This window comes from Atractosteus spatula, chromosome 5, assembly GCF_055471065.1.
Source record: "Atractosteus spatula isolate fAtrSpa1 chromosome 5, fAtrSpa1.hap1, whole genome shotgun sequence".
NCBI lineage: Eukaryota > Metazoa > Chordata > Actinopteri > Semionotiformes > Lepisosteidae > Atractosteus > Atractosteus spatula.
In genome coordinates this window covers 47,828,217-47,845,868 of record NC_142710.1, presented here as the reverse complement: position 1 = coordinate 47,845,868, position 17,652 = coordinate 47,828,217, and the positions used below count along the sequence as shown (strand labels likewise).

The 17,652-nt window shown below is 39.1% G+C and overlaps 1 protein-coding gene across 2 annotated transcripts in view; it reads right to left on the bottom strand.

Moving 5' to 3' along the window:
- The window catches only part of atxn7 (ataxin 7), a 58,908-nt gene that overhangs the window by 35,659 nt on the left and 5,597 nt on the right, over window positions 1–17,652 (bottom strand). Inside the window, exons 2-4 of one of the 2 annotated variants that reach the window (XM_088917868.1) lie at window positions 16,586–16,688; window positions 8,243–8,455; window positions 7,980–8,048 (exon numbers count right to left, since the gene is read on the bottom strand). In XM_088917868.1, the coding sequence (XP_088773994.1) occupies window positions 7,980–8,048; window positions 8,243–8,447 (274 nt within the window). In that variant the 5' untranslated portion in view covers window positions 8,448–8,455; window positions 16,586–16,688. Of the gene's footprint in view, window positions 1–7,979; window positions 8,049–8,242; window positions 8,456–15,310; window positions 15,342–16,585; window positions 16,689–17,652 lie in introns of those variants that run through there. The other variant, XM_088917867.1, reaches the window with a different exon arrangement.

Here is a 17,652-nt window from a genome sequence, read left to right as displayed (position 1 = left end):
AACATAGACTGATGTGGACTATGTGGACTAGGATTGACCTAGTCAGATTCTAACGCTCAACTTCAAGCGCTCCAAACGCAGGCCAAAAAAACATCATATGTCCTGGCGGTCCTGGTCCTTTCAAAGACACTTTAATATGTTCAAACTGTGGGGTCTAATAATGTGGGGTCTCCCACATTAGCTCTGCTGGAACCCAGCTCTTTTGAGATCACAATCCAGCATTCAGTTTATATTACTGAAAACGCCGTAAAGAAAACTTTCAATGGGGTCCCACTGTCAAGTTTTAGCATTCTGTACTGTTAGTAACATAATGAAGCCTGGATATCTGCAAAAAGATTTCCCAGAACAAAAGTGGACAGAATTAACCTATGAGCCGAGCTTTGGGAGAGCATGTCACAAAACAGCTTCCTTGAGACAAAGTCCCATTGAAGGGGAACAAAACCATAATTATTTATTGATTATTCATAGATTGCAATTTTCTAAACATGCAGACTAAACACGACCTATAAATTAGTTAAACCCGGCAGGGCAGGCAGCTGAACACTACCTCAGTTAATATTTGTTACACTAACTATATTATTAACTGCTTATTCCACACTGTAAATAAGAGTTAGATCTAAGGGATTTTTCTATCCAACCACTCAATTCCACTAAGTGAAAAACAATAAATGCAGCATGTTAAGAATACATATAGGCAAATGTCTCACACATGCTTCTAATGCTTTTTATCCTTTCCACCTTGGTATGTTACCATTTGAACCACTTAACACAGCTGACAAACAGTTTCAAAGTTTTAACTATGATATAGTTTCAAAGTACAACTCACTTTAAAATGTTAAAAATGGACAGCACACTAGTAACACCTCACATAGAATACCATGTATAATTTTGGTCAGCACATTACAAAAAAGATATTGCTGCTCTGGAATCAGTCCAAAGAGGAGCAACCGGATACATTCACAGGCTTAAAGGAATGTCCTGCTCTGACAGGCTAAAACAGGGGTCGGCAACCTTTCAGAAGGGGCGTGCCAAGAGTTAACTCATCCACTCTGCATTTACAAATCTTCATGCCACTGGAATACTTTTAACGTCAATAACAGTCCTACTTCATTTTTGAATAACTAAAAGTTAAAATAGGAAAAGATAAAAAAAAAGAAATTAAGCTACAGATCTTACTGCTTAGTTTGATCCTTGCCCTTGCCATCCTTTGCTGTGTTCACCCTTTGATAACCTTGATTTACAGACTGATGGACCTAGATGAGCTGCATTTCAAAATCCTCAGTACACATCGACTGAACCACGGTCAAATCCATGTGGCTGGTCAGTTGTCTGGTTTCATCAGAGAAGAAAATATTGGGCCAAAACTTGACACACAACCCTTAAATGTGACGGAAAAGTCTGATGCCAATTTTTGCAAGTACATTTCAATCTCGGCAACACTGATGGTAGATGTTATGATAGTTATAATTCCTTATACAGCGCTTTTCTGGACACTCCACTCAAAGAGCTTTACAGGTAATGGTGGTTCCCTCCACCACCACCAATGTGCAGCATCCACCCAGATAATGCAACAGCAGCCATAGCACACCAGTACTCACCACTCATCAGCTATCAGTTAGGAGGAGAACAGAGTAATGAAGCCAATTCATAGATGGGGAGTATTAGGAGGCCAATACTGGTAAAGGCCAATGGGAATTTGGCCAGGATGCCAGTTAACACCCCTCTTTTTCTTTTCCCGGAGGTCTCTCATCCAGGTACTGACCAGGTTCACACCTGATTAGCTTCAGTGGGTTGCCAGTTGTGAATTGCGGGGTGATATAGCTGCTGGCTTTAAGATGCTGAAAATAGCATAAGGCCAAGGTGTCAATGATTCCAGAAAAGTTTCAAAAAGACATAAGCTTCATCTGAACCTTGCAGACAGAGAAAGAGTTTGTTTATATGCACAGTGATGTCAGGTAAAAACAGTAGTTACACAGCCCATTGTTGCGTCACCTGTGAGTTTTAGGCAGAATAACTCCTCTTGAATTCCATCTGAGTCACAGTGTCTCACAAGCACTCTTACTATGGTACATCATTTAGACTCTCATAAAGTGTAACACTAAATAACTTTAATATTGTTAAAGTTTTGGGCTATTTTGCTTATGAGCCTGGCCAATGATCTAGCAAATGTAGTTAAGTTGTTTATTCTGGAGATGCTGGTCTCTTTATTTAGGAAAGGATTGAACAAAACATCCAAACAAATGAGAAAAGTCTCTCTTATATATTCCCAATCATGGAATTGGTTTTTCCATGCTTTGCTTGTGTAGTTTAATAGGTGAATTTTTAGACACAAAGGTCAGTAAAGACTTTCTGTACCACATTGTGGCCCATTTGATTGAGTCAGCCTTGAAGTGTTGCTCCTGCTTTGTCTGGAAATGTTGTGTAACACTCTTCTAATAAAGGACAAACAGCATGTTTGTCATGCTCATGTTGAAAAAAATCTGTTTTCATCTTCCCAACTTTGCTTTCTTAGGAACCATTATTTGGTACAACATGCTTGACTTTCTAAATAAGTACAAAAAACGTGATTAGCAGATCACATTGTGAGCTTTCCTACAAATCAAGATGGCACTGCTAAAAGTAATACTGTAAACAAACCAACTGAATGGTTTTCTTAGACAGACCAATCAAACAATTTCACTTACGGTACACCTTGCTGCACATTGCTGATCCCTGGCCTAAAAGAACTGGACCTGCCATGAGATTATATACCTTGAAAGGTAAAATAAAGGTTATTAATTTTGAACAGATAAAACTACAAGAGCACCTAATTCAAGTTAGATCTCAGAAGCTAAGCGCTTGATGTGTACAGGAATCAAGAGACTCCGGGGAAATCTAGGTTACTGCTTCGGGTGGTGCAAGAAGGTGGCACTCTTCCCTCTCAACCAAAATTTAAAAAGGAGGATGAGACATTAAATAGATCCTGAATGGGACAGACCCAATCATTACCCAGGTCATTTATAAGGATCTGCACACAAAAATTCACAACAACCAATTTTATTGTAATGAATTTAAGTTTAAGAGTGGGCTGCACAGTGGTTACCATTGCTGCCTCAGAACACTGGGGCCCTGGGTACACTTCCTGGGGTGCCTGTAGGTAATGGTGGAGCCTGTAGGTTCTCCTCATGTTCACAAGGTTTTTCATCAGAGTGCTCCAGTTTCTTCTTATTGTCCAAAGTCAGACTGGTAAGTTAAGAGGCTTCCGTAAATTGGCACTGGTTTGAGTGTGTGTGTGCTTGTGTCTCTATGTGCCCTGTTGTCATCTCAACCAGGGTGTACCCTGCCTTCTGTCCAACGCTTCAGAATTCTTCAGGGTCCGGGTCACCATGACCCTGAATTGGATAAGCGGTTGAAAGTGATTATGTGACAGGAAGCTCCAGTGTTTGCCTTTTCAGGTCCCAACAACAAGAAAATACCAATCAAAAACCTCCAACTACCACCAGCACTGTACATGCCCTTTTATGAGAATTACTATATTAATCTAATTACCTAATTATCACCCACTGTGTCACTATTTACAATAGTTAAATGCCATACAGTATTCTGTAGTGGTACGTCAGCTGCAATTTCACCCTTTTCTTAACATAGCCTTCCGCCCTGACTACTTGATTATTCAACCAAGCACTTTTCGAAAAGAGTAGGGGTGTTAAACTCACTATTCTGGCTAAATCCTGCTCTGGTCATTTGTAATGCACTTTGGATTGACAAAGAAAGTCCTATCCTATTTGTAAACTGCCTTTGGATCTTTTGAAATTAAAAGTGCTGTATAAATGCATTAAGGTAAATGTTCAAAATCCTGAAATGCATTGACAAATTCAGAGCAATGGAAGACTTTAGCATCAGGTGAATCTGCTGCTTTGGTCCTTGGAGGTGAAGAAGTTTTTTGTTGTTGTAACTTATGTTATATATAGAAAGGAATTACAAATTATTAAAACTGTTCACAAACAGAAACAAACAGAAAGACGTGGAAACTAAGGGGAAGCACAATTAAAATAAAAAAAAAACAGGAGGCAAACTACTAATACTACATACTACATATGCTTCCAGGAATCAGTTAGATAAAATCCTTGGATTAGTTATCTGCTAATAACCAGTTAATGATGGGTCAAATGGCCTCCTCCCATTTTAAACTTATTTACTGTCATTTTCTAGTGACACATGATAGGGTAACCCAACATTTTATGCACTTTTTAAAATCTGGTTCATTCATTACTGGTCTTCATAGTCCATAATCCAAAAATATAATTTGTCTGTCACCTCAGATTACAACCATGAACTTAATAACAAAATAATAATAATAATTGCTTACACTTATATAGCGCTTTTTCTGGACACTCCACTCAAAGTGCTTTACAGGTAATGGGGATCCACCTGGATGATGCGACGGCAGCCATAGTGCGCCAGAACGCTCACCACACATCAGCTCTCAGTGGGGAGGAGAGCAGAGTAATGAAGCCAACTCATAGATGGAGATTAATAGGAGGCCATGATTGGTAAGAGCCAATGGGAAATTCGGCCAGGACGCCGGGGCTACACCCCTACTCTTTTCGAGAAACGCCCTTTGATTTTTAATGACCACAGAGAGTCAGGACCTCGGTTTTAAGTCTCATCCAAAGGACGGCACCTGTTTACAGTACAGTGTCCCCGTCACTATACTGGGGCATTAGGACCCACATGGACCGCAGGGTGAGCGCCCTCTGCTGGCCCCACTAACACCTCTTCCAGAAGCAACCTTAGTTTTTCCCAGGAGGTCTCCCATCCAGGTACTGACCAGGCTCACACCTGCTTAGCTTCAGTGGGTTGCCAGTTGTGAGTTGCAGGGTGATATGGCTGCTGGCGAGTAGGGAAAATAGTAGGGAAAGTGACTATACATGCTTTTCTTAAATGAACCCGGCGCAGTCACTTGCCTCTCCTCACAATGCTCAGCCGTTAATGGAAAACCGATGCAGCTCTGAGCTGCAACACTAAGAATTCCAGGCAAACTCAAGCCACAGAGGTCACTGTCACTTAGCAAATCAAGGAACCATTGGTGGACTAGTATGGACTTTAGAGTTCAGCTTGTGTTGTCAACAAGTGGATTTAATGGCTAAGCATTTTGGAAGTCCAACAATTCCTTAAACGTAAGTGAACCGCCGTGCACCCTGTCTAATACTCTAGAGGTGAGAAACCTTGTGACTATAGGTCCTGAAGTCAGACGATGTGGGGCTTCAAGCATGTCGAAGATTATGGCTAAATTCATGCAGTAGAGGGGTTGCTGCTGCAAGCTGAGGTGAAAAGAAGCTACAGATTCCAAATATGGCAAATGCAAAATGAAAAATACAAAGCAGCTGTTAAAAAGCCGGTGCTTGCATCTGCTGGCAGGATTAGAAAATACCTTGCCAGTCCTGCAGGACAACCACACATACAACTGGAACAACTAGTCACAGAGTTGTCAGCTATAAGCAGAGCTGGCATGTCTGTGAGCATAACTCCTTGATCACTGCGATGGTAACTGCCTCTATTCGTTCTTTAACTTGACTGTCAACAACTCAATTAACTTCAGAGGACATATGCAAAATTATTTTACAAGGATGCTCTTAATCTAAATTTTACTTGGGCTTGAGCGAGAGACCAGTCACAGCAATCTACCTTCCCTGCACTAAGATGATGGAGTCGTAAGAGGTGCTCTTTCATCTCTTCTAATAACAGAGCATACCTCACTTCCTTCAAAAACAAATTCACAATGCTGTCAACACACACTTTCCACTGGAACTATCAATTTCACGTCCAGCCTTTGAGACCATTTCTACTAAACTATGCTGAAGATGTAGTGAACAGTGCATATTTTGGGTGCTGGCTTCTTATGTTGTTATAACACCCCACTGCAGATTACTGATGAACATACAGTAACATGTAGCAGGCATTAGGGTATAGCTTGAATCTTACTGCTAAACGTACAACAACAATTCGATATCGTTTAACTTGTTACTTATGTAAAACAGAACAAAAAAAAAAGAAAGGTCCAAATATATATGATCTGTTTTATTAACAATGCCTAACAACTGTCCAAGAAACAAGTAGACCTGGAAAAAAATATTGTAAAAGTTAAACTGTGGTTTATGGAACAAAAACGCTGTCCAATGCAGAAGGTTCTAAGAGGACTAATTTGTTGCTAAGTGTGCTATGTGTAGACACTAAAACCATTGTCTGCCCATGCAAATGTAGTGTCAGATAAGTGTTCTGACAAAGCATGGAAAGCCACCTCTTGCTTCTCAGAAATTATTCCATCGATAGAAGCGTAAATTCGTCCTTTTGACCATTAGTGATTATAACTGTTACAACTACTGTACACACTATGACCTGATCAGGAGCATATTTATTCTTCTATTCATACTCTTTAAATCAGGAGTATAGTTATGAATGCCTTGCATAACATTTTTTAGAATTAAAAACAAAATATTAATAATTATTAAATAATTTTCAAGACTAGGGTAACACCTAGAACACAACTAATGAAGTGTGTTGCATGCAGGCAGAAGCAAATATGGTCCTACAAACCTAATGTGTCTTCCCACCCTACTACAGACTAATGATGAACATACAGTAAAAGGCATCAGAGTAGTGGCTGAATCTAACTATAGTCATTGTGAAACTGGTTTCATGACAATTCAAAACAGAGCATGTATGTGGCCTTTAATGAAACAGATAAGTAAACAAATCTTTAACCTAACAAAAACAAAGGAACTAGCAAATGCAGAAAATGCACTTTCCCAGATAATATTTCCCAATGTCTGTGCAATGTGTCAGTACCACTCAATAAGAGCGACAAAGTATCTTCTAGTCATCCAAATTATATGATAGCTGAGAATGTCATATAGGCTTCAGTGTTCAATGGTTATTATTTTTTCTCATTGACAGAGGCTGATGACTGTGGTTATCTTCTGGGAGAATGTTTTATTTGGCCATTACAGCATGCTAGTTTTTGCTACTGGATTACTAGACACCAAATTTAATTTAAATTTTAAAAAATCAGAAAACAAAATTCTGTCATTATCATAGATTGGTGCTGGAGAAGAAAACTTGGTTCAAAAGGAAGAGAAAGTGATGCACATTGTAGTGAACAAGTTTCTAACAGGTTCTAATGAACACTGAATGGCGCCACTTCATAATTTTGCCTATATTCTGAAAGCAGGTAGTGTGTTCCTAATGTGTACTTCTATTGTCTTCCAATGACTATAAAACCAAGATTATCTGTCCGGTCGCATTAAAAAAAGTTTTTAATCACTAGTGGCATGGAACTGTTAGACATCTTGAGCTTTCTAAACATGCTTGTCTTTTCTCCTAAATACAAGGTTTGTGCCACTGGTGGAACATTTTTCTTCTCAGGAATCTTGGAGTAGTACAACATTTTCATTTAAATTCAGTCACACTGACACTGCTGCTAGAAGAAGATAAGTTCATTTTTAAATAATTAGCACTTCTTGGTTGTGTGTTCAAATGTTATAACCATTACCTGTAATTTCGATATGATATAAAGCAAAAACAAAACTGTCACACTCTGCGGATGTTTTAACTGCGCTGGTAGTCACCAGGAAGGATTCCAACGGGTACAGTAGCACAATTCTGGGACTTAATGACAGTCCCAGCACTCCTGCTAACTTTAAAACTGCTGCTGTACAAGTCTCTGCCCCTCCCTCCCGGCGTACAGCAAAAACACTTATTACCTGTGCACCTTCCCAAACATCAGCTGCGCGAAGTTAGACCTGTCGCCTCTCGGAAGCGCTCTTGAAAATGTCAAACTCCAGTCCACCCACCCCCAGAAAACATTCGGTCCCTCCAATTGTTCAACCACCCCGGGCTACAAATCCACTTGCTTCAGACGCAGGACAGATTTCTGCCCGGTAGATTAAGTCTATGCAAACCACCAAACAAAAACACACCTTCCACAAAAGATCACTCACCTTCCCTGCAGAGTCTCATTGCTTCTCGATTTTTCCCGCACTCTTTCAAACTTTCCTCCGATTCCGCACCTAAAATAAGAGGCAAACCGTGACACACCAGTCAGAGAAAATAGTTACACTTGCTGGGTTGCTGTTACTCCTAGCAGCGTTTCTTAATATTTCCCCCAAAAACTGCACGCAATCAAAAAAGAAAGCAAAAAAAGAGCTCTTCATTTTCTGTTTCCGAAAAGAAATCGGACAGATTTTTAGCTAGAACCGCTCACCGTCGTTCCCGTGAAGTTTAGCAGCATCGACCCAGCTGCTCCAGGGCTGTCCCAACATGATTTCTGGACTGGGCAGCGATCTGCGCTCCCCTACAGTCGCCATTGCTGTGGAGCCTTCTCCCTGCTGGAGCTGCTGCTGCTGCCTGAGCTGCCTGGCCGCTTTGCGCTGCTCCCCCCTGACGTCATCATCGGCCCTTTCCGACATTCTTTCCGCTACAATGTAACAAAGCAGCAGTCAGCGTTTAAGGTGGTTAAGAGCAATTCTTCCACTTGGCGATGACGCCGTACACCACACGTTTCTCGCGTTCACTGACAGGTCCTGTAGTCATCAGGGTCTTTTTTTAGAGTGGGCAGGGAGGGGGATACAGTTGGGCTCGCTTGCCTCCCCCTTTATTTCTCATAGCCAATACAGGTATAAATAAAACAATCTAACGGTGTTCGTTAGATCCGTATATATTTCTTAATGGTACAATCCTAGATTAAGGAAAAAGATAAAACTTTTAAGGAGGAACCAAACTATTGAAAGGAGTTCGCCGACAAGAGCGCGGAATAACAGGGAATGCAGGTCATTTAAGAGAACGGAGGGAACTTCCCATAAACTCACCCCATATTAAGCATATCAGCCACACCGTAGCGCGTTACTACTACGCTTGACACAACTTAGAAGGGTCATGAATGACGTTGTCACACTACGTATACAAGTTTTCCAAAGTTCAATAAATGGATTAATTTTACTTCATTTTCCCGACGAAGCGGCCAAAAAGGGTAAAAACAAAACTGTAAAATAAAATCAATGTATCACTTTTTCTGCTGATGGCGCCTCTGTAAATTTGAGATATGACACATTTTCATGACTACAGAACTAACTCCACCTTTGTTGAGAAACGCCAACAAAACATACACGTTGTTTCTCGATGTACGTGTTGCCATCGATATCACAGCGGCAGTAATGTAGACTTGGTTTTCTGTGTGTGGGAGGTGCTATAGGGGCATGCTGCGGCTCCGCTTCCTTAAAGCCGACAGCTTTACAGCACGTCAGTTCAGATTTCCCTCAGTTCCAGCTTTTGCGTCAGTACAGTGCCACAAGGATGAAAGTGCAACTGCACCATCAAGGAATAAATACTCCACATTTTTACACAGCGCAAGGGACGTGCTAAAGCGTTCTCTCTCGTGAAATTGCGCCTTTTGAAAATGCATAATTGTGCACTGAGAGATGTACTTAAACCAAATTCTTGAAGATGTTTAGACAACGCACAAAATTCCATATTTTGATGACTACTGTAAACATTTTATAAACCCTGTTGCAGCTTCTCTGAGTCAAGTCCAAGTGTTGAGTCTGCACAGCTGAACCCTTCCAGGCCTTTAGTAGTTTAATGCAATAGATAAGTAACGGATAGTAAAACACACCTATAAAACAAGAGCAACTTTATATTCCTGTAAATTTATCCAAAGTCTCATTATTTAACTCTGTGAAATGTAGGTCATTTAAGTTCTTATTTCTTTCTTATTGGTGAAGTTCTTCACATACAGTATGCCATCTGAAACCTGTAATTTCTCAATTCTTGGTAAACATTTAATCACTGTGTGCTACTTGGGCATAAATGTGTTGTAATCAATCAAATATTTCATAATTTGGTGCTTTATAATACACATAAGCTCCCTCATGGGAGAACAAAATTGAGACATAGGAGACCTAAACTTTATCAATGCAACATACATTTGTTTTTCATTTAACTCACTTTTCACATTACCTAGAAAACATCTTTTGTCATAACAAAATACACTGAACTATTGTGGAAGAATACTGCAGGTTTCATCTCCTCACTGAATAAAAACTAATAACACTGAAATGAAGTGGTCTGAATACTGGGTTCAGAACTTGCTTTTGCTGCATGGAATCTTTATTATACACAGTGATTGTGTTAGTTAAACACCCACGGTAAAAAATACATTAATATACTTTTGTTTTTAATAAGGATCTTCAGCTGAAGAGGAAATAATTTAGAGAAGTGTACTGCACTTCTGAACTGTTAACATTTCTTACTGAATATTTATCTGCACAGGTGTTAATTACAACATTGGCTTCTAATGCTTCATCGAAGGTGCTTAATGCCACCAATTAAACATATCAACACTGTCTCTCACTTATGTTCTGCAGAGAATGGTCTAATTCTTGTGCAGTTCCAAATAAGAGTTCATCTCTGCAAACAGATGCTCACGTGTAGTCAATAATCTAGGATACTGATTTTTCATGAAACTATGCTATTTGATGATTCTGCATGCAGCCATGCAAACAAAAGCTTGTCTGTCACAAGTACCACACAGGTCAGATTTTTTTCTCACCCTTTTCACCATAAACACCAAAAACAAAATCAGTTACCCATGATTTTTAGTCCTCACTATGTTTCTGCATAGTTCAAGGGACTCCTAATTGCACCACAAGTGTACTAAAGGCTTCACTGTTTCACACTTTGATTACAGAGTCATCAGGTAATCCTATGTACATACAATATCTAATCTGATACACAATCCCAAAATACAGAAAGGTATGTAAACCGTTGCTTATATCTAAGCCCATTTTCAGTGATGATCTTCCTAAACTCTGATGTTTCCAGCTTCAAAGGTCCACTGTATTGTTTTCTGACCTTATTTATCCAAACCAGTTAAGGTGTTTCAGATGGTAATGCAGCCAGGCCTCTAGCATGTAAAACAGGATCTACAAGTGTGCCCTAATTGCCTATCCTGAATCGCTGCACTGCGTACTGTTAAAATGGGCCTTGGGAGGTTTGTAGTGCTATTAAGAAAATGCCAGCATTCTAGGATCAGGCCTTCATGTGTTGTTAACCTTGGACAACCACTGGTTTAATCTGCTTTGGGTTTCATACGCTTTCTAGACAAACTGTCCATGTCAAGTTATGCACCCTATGTCATTTTCAGCTACTCTGTAGAAGTTGGTGGCTTTTTTATTTTCCCAAAAATACATTCTTGAAGGTCCATTTACCCATTAGAGAAAGCCACTTATTCCTGGCAAGGGTCATAGTTGTTCTATCCGAGAAGTATTGGGCACAAGGGTGTAGAAAGGACTACACCCTGTACTGGACAGCAGTCAATAGTAGGGTGTATATGCAGGGACAATTTAGAGACACTGATCAACCTAGTCAGCCTGACCCTGGAAGATGGGAGAAACCTGGAACACCCAGCAAGAGCCCACATGACAACAGCGAGAGCATACAAACACCACACTGAAGTGCAGATTCGAACACAGGAGTCGAGAGCTGTGAGGTTGCAGTGCTAACCATGACTTCGCTGTGCCCCTCTTCTTCAAGGTCAGTCTTCAATATTATTAATCTACTGGGGTTACAGGCAGCATGTTTGATCTGTTGCTCTTACAAATATAATCTTATACAGACAGGATATATTTACAGTAACAAATCTGCTAGAATTAAAAACTAAACTTGGCTAATTGGTCTGGAGGCGTTTGCTTACACAAGAGCAGGTTATTGTTATTAAGATAGTTATATGTACTAAAAAATCCACATAGTGCTCTGCATTCAGTTGAATCCAAATGTAGAAAGTCAATGCCACACTTGAAAATGTTTCACTGCAACACACTAGAATCCTTTTCTAATTACAACAGTGCACAAAAGATACAATTGCTCTTGAAATAAAATGAAGCCAAAAGATTCCAGAAACATCCCTGGACTTGAAAATAGCCTGCATGTGAACAACGTAAAGATCTGTGTCTCTGCAACTCCTAACAAAGAAAAAACTGAAATGATTTAACTGAGATTTTCAAATACCAGAAAGGGTCTGGCTCGGTTACCCACAGACCAGGATTAAAGAAGTGCAGACATTGAACATACTACCACACCATTCACTAATCACAAGATAGCAAACAGTTAAAAAATAAATAAATCAAGTGTTTACGTCTCTCCTTTTGCAAGGGGCATTTTAACACCTTCTTAAACAACAAATACTGCAAGTGGTACAGAGCAATAATCAAAAGTACTCAACTGCTCCAGACGAAACCTTTCAGTGTCTGGTTTTTAAATCGACTTTTTTGGGACCCTGCTGGCACGATAAATATTGTAAACAAAATGTTTTTGTTTGACTGCAAGGCTTCTTTGTACCATACAGTCCAAGTCTTTGCCGAAGAACTAAAAAAAGGACAAGATACTTCCACCGAGTTTCACATCAAACACTCCCCTGAAGAGCCTGGCATTACGCCACCAGCCCTTGTGCAGCCGTTTCAGTTTCCTCATCTTCATTCAGATTAGCCCCCGGGGAGGGGAAAGGAGAGCGTGTTGTACAGCAGACAGATTATGGAATCACTAGAGTGTGCGACAAAGGCCCTTCCACAAGACGACAGTCTCCATTCATCAAGTAACGGACAGATGGCTTTATCCACCAAAACACCACTCCAGCTGTAGTGCAATGTACAAACACCAATTAAATAATTATAATAACACTGACAATAATTATTATTTCCATTTCACATTTATCATACAGGCTCTCAGACAAAGTTTTGCTGTTTGTCCAGTACCAAGGATAACACAGTGAACAGAGTTAGCCTGTGAGAACTGTCAATGAACACAAGTTTTCAACATGCTGCAAAGTTATTAATAAAACTCCTCTGTAAGATGGGTCTGTTTGAATTAATGCTTTAATTGTGAACACAGTGACAACGACAATTCTGCAGATGGGCTTAACGTAAAAGATGTTATGTTTCTCAAAAATGTTTTAGTTTTCTAGCAATTTGTATTTTTATTTTAAATATATTTATAACCCCAAAGCAGTCCAAAAAACAAATTCTGCACTATTCGGACTACTTTTCTCTTATCCAATTGTTCCAGGTCATTTATCAGACACAATTCAGCTTCCGCAGTGCTATTGCTCCCCAGACCCTGCACGTCATTAACATGCTTACAACTGAATATCACATTGCTTTTGCAGGAAATAAAATATTGGGGTTTAATAATAAAGTAACAGCAGCTTACACTCAATGTTGCATACCGATCCAATTTTGCAAATATCTGCACATTAAAATTTGAAATATAATATGCAAAGCACACTGTAGAGCATTAAACCTTCTCTATTTATATCTGTAATCACAACAATGCTTAAGAATATAATTCTGGGAAAAACAAGAGGTGATTAATACAGACATGAGTGTAATAAAAATTGTTGTGTTTTTCTTAAATAACACGCTCCACCATGTGGCTTACTGTTACACCTGCTTAGAGTTGCATTTCTTCTTTCACAATAGCCCTTGAAGGCCAAACACACAGGTGGAGCAAAAACTTTTAACATAACTTTAGTGTGTAATATACAGCATTGGACAAATCTGGTTGGCTTTTTTTTCTTCAATAGTGATTTGTTCATGAGTAACGGATCTGCTTCAGTTCTGTATTTCGTATTCCTACACACTTCCAGCTCTGCACTTCATAGCACTACCAAAGTGAAATTTACACGATTCATGTTTCCATATTCTTTCAGAAAGATATTTCAAGGTGCCTATTCCAGTATTTCTCCATGCAAATACTCCTCCAATCAAGAGGCAGGGAAAACTACTACGTTCCTTAAAAGTACTGCCATGTAAACACTTCTTTTTCTGATACCAAAATTTGTAAATTTGTGCACATGCTCCTTACCCCGGTATAACTGGTGCAGCCTTAGATGAGGCTCATCCTGTCCTAATTGTTTCAGTCTGATCTTTACATTGAAGTGCATTCCCAGGAATGAATGTGGCAACAAGTAATCTATCATTAATTGCCACAATATCTGAACTCATCTTTTTCAAGGCTAATGTACACTAGGACCAATGTTGACCTGTTTTATTTTTATCTTGCATCTGACATCAGCCTGCCTATGGAACACTTTGGGTCATGAACATCTCAGGACATGCACATTAAAAACTGACAAATGTGTGAAGTAATTAAGGTTATGTGTAAGCTTAAGTACCACATTAAACTCATTACAAAGATACATGCATGGCTTTAATATATGTAAACAATGAATCACTGTGATTCAGCAATATGTTTGCTATGAACCATCGTGAAGCAGGGGTGGAACATCGTCACTGTAACCAAAAAAGACTGAAATTATTAACCCTTGTGAATTACTTATGAACCACTTATGTGACATACATTTTTATGGTTCTTTGAACACTCCATAACGTTCTACAACCTCGATTCTCAGAATAAAGTTCTATTCACAGATGCAGTTTTATGTGTGTGTCTACTTACCTACTTACTACATTAAAAACTCTTCTCTGCATGATAAACTACTAAGGTCTACGTTACATACATCAAAAAAACATTTTCTTCTCTTAAAACATGTCGGTAGTATATTCTCCTAATTGTGGAATTAATTCATTCCAATGGTGTTCTTTTGACATGACAGGATAAACTACACAGGAATAACTCTTCTGGTTTGTTTGAGCTTTCCATGCAATTGGTTCACAAAAATACATCATTCTTTCTTGTCCTTACATTTCAAGCTATTCAATATGAACAATTCATTGGCCAAAATATATGTATATCTTTAAAAATATAATGACAGGAAAAAAAGGCATTCACACAACTTTAATTCCTGATGTGTAAAAATTAGGAGTTACTATTACAATGTGTAATTAATTACACACTGTAATATAGATATTTTTTTCATTATATCATCCCAATATGTCCCAGTGGCCAACTCACACCTGAAATATTCTAGGACGCTTGCAGAGGTGTTGATGAGCCCAAATACCACTACTAGCTGACATCTGAAACCCTGTGGTTGAAATGGATGACCAGTTGATAATGTCATTGCCAAGAAAACAATTAAGTGGAAAACCACATCTTGGATCATGTTTCACTCAGAGAAAAGCTTAGTTCAAGAATCATTTCAAAGATGGATGACGTCAAACTTACTACTGAGGTGGACAGATACAAGGATCTCTTTGTATATGTGATTATATATTTAATATAATCATTAAACAGTATAATCCGTTGTGTATTTCGCAAATACAGTTTCACAAAAGCTACAGCATTGACAACAAAGAAATGGCGAAAGAAAGCACAGCACCTGTCTGTGGGCTCATTCGATGGCCGGACGCCTGCCACTCTTCCGTCCTGTTCTGTACTGAGCCTGTGTCAGCACGGGTGGGCTAGGTGGTCATATGTGCGGGCAGGTGTGGAGCTGTAGCTGGCTGGGGAGCCTAATTCGGCTGCCCTGCTCCCTGCAATTGGGTACTTTGCTGTTCCTGGAACGCACCCCGAGTCCCGCCACGACAGAGAGTCATAATACAAACATTCCGACAGCGTACAAATACATTAATTTTTACTATTTCTTGTATGATTTCAAGTAGTATACTGCAAATGTAAAGGAAACAGACTACAGCCTTACATGTACTTTCAATAATTACATCTGTGCTTCAAAGAAGAATAAGGTCCAATGAGTAGGCTAAGAGGTGTTTTGTGGCATTTAAAGTTATATGGGTTATGACATTTCATAATTTGGACCTATTATATGGAATAAACTACTTAATGTCTGCCGTGACAGTACTCTGGGCTGTTACAGAGGTTTGTTCAGAGCCAGTGCCTTAGGTTATATTTTGATTCCCTTGCTTGTGTTTCTCTTTGGACTCTAGACCCTAGAGTTCTGACCCCAGCACTGGATTTCCCTTTTGTGCTGTGTCTCCGATTATCCCTGCTTCAACCCTCGCTTGTTTCCTGATTACAGTTCTGGACTCTGCTTATCAGTGCTTTCGCTAGTCTATCTGCTGCCTGGCAATGAACCCTGCTACATTCTCGGACCATGACTCTGAACTGTGTTTTGCCTGTTCCACTGCCTATTCCGTCTTGCACTAATTTGGGACCTCGGACCACTGCTTATTTCCATGAGCAGCAGCCATTACAATAGGTTTGTGCCAGGATGTTTGATTAATACCGACAAAGTAAATCAATAACAACAGTATTATTTTCCAAAAATTACCTTCACACTACAGAAGCAACTAATCAACTATTTGCCATCAGGCAACAAGGTTTAATTTTCAGTACCAGTGGTAGCTCATTTCTGGAGTCACAGTGTTCTAGATAACAGACGTGCACAAGTACTGCTATTCAACACTTTGTTATTCATTGATTATTTTGTGCAGGCCGATACAGAAGTAGCAGTTGGAGCATAGGAAAGACGTACAAGCTTGACGTACTGTAGTCTGCAGTTACTGGTCTTTATGATTGTGTTTATCATGGATCAGATAGGGATAAATCAAAGCTCATCACTGCTGAGTTAAACGTACACAGAATCTGTGATCTTCAAACCATTGAGAATAAAGCATGGTATTTACTGGACCCTTACCTTGTCAAACGTGAAAAAGAAATCCTATTAGCCAGATCAGTTGAGCTTCATCAGTTTGGTTTTATGGGTGTTCTGACTCCAACACAACAGTTTTAAGGAAAATCTGAAAGAAATCACAGCAATTTGAACCTTAATCTTTTGGAATTCATAAATTACTCAGACTCCAAATGATCACTGTTTAGGGAATTACCTATTTATCTGCTTGAAAGACATATTATTTGCCATAATTGGATCTGACAGCAGTAATTCTAACATTCTCACTGAGAGCTTTCATGTTAGTACATGAGCTGCTTATGGAACAACCCGCCAGTGCCAAGTAATCCAATCCACTAAGTAGTATCCCTATTTAACCACCTGAGAGTATTTCAGTTTGCAGTTCAATAATCCTATTTCCTTGTGAATTACTGAAAACACCAAACTATTACCTTAACATCATTCTGCACTTCATGAGTTTAATTATTGAAAAGGGTGAATTGGAGGTTTTGATGCATCACAAATCAGCCAGAGATCAAATATTTCCCCTCCTGAATAGTTTAAATAAAAATTCCAACTGTTGATAGTTTATGTAAAACTAAGAAAGCTTTGTGAAACCAACATTTTTTGTTTTGATTTTTTCCATAACAGACAAGAACTATGAGATACAGTACTAAATAAAAAGGTACTACAATGCGAGTACACAGCTATTACAATCCTATTTCACAAATTCATGCAGTATTACTAAAACATGAATTAAGATTACATTACATTAGTGTTTGATCTACTGCAATGCGCTTGCACTACAATCATGAAGGACTGGTAAATTGTACTGTACAAATGATTAAAGAGTATGACTGGTTTTGGGAAAAATATTTTTCACTGTTTCAGTTAGATCTCTTACGTTACTTTGTGATGTATGCTTAAACTACTAAAAAATTGTGTGGAAATCTATTCAATATCAGACTGTATACTTTGTAAATTGTTAAGCCATTACTCATATCCACTTAAGATTTTATACATCTATTATCTTACACAGCAAATGACTTGTAAAAATAAGCTATGTATGATGGTCAATGAAACTGTATAAAAGT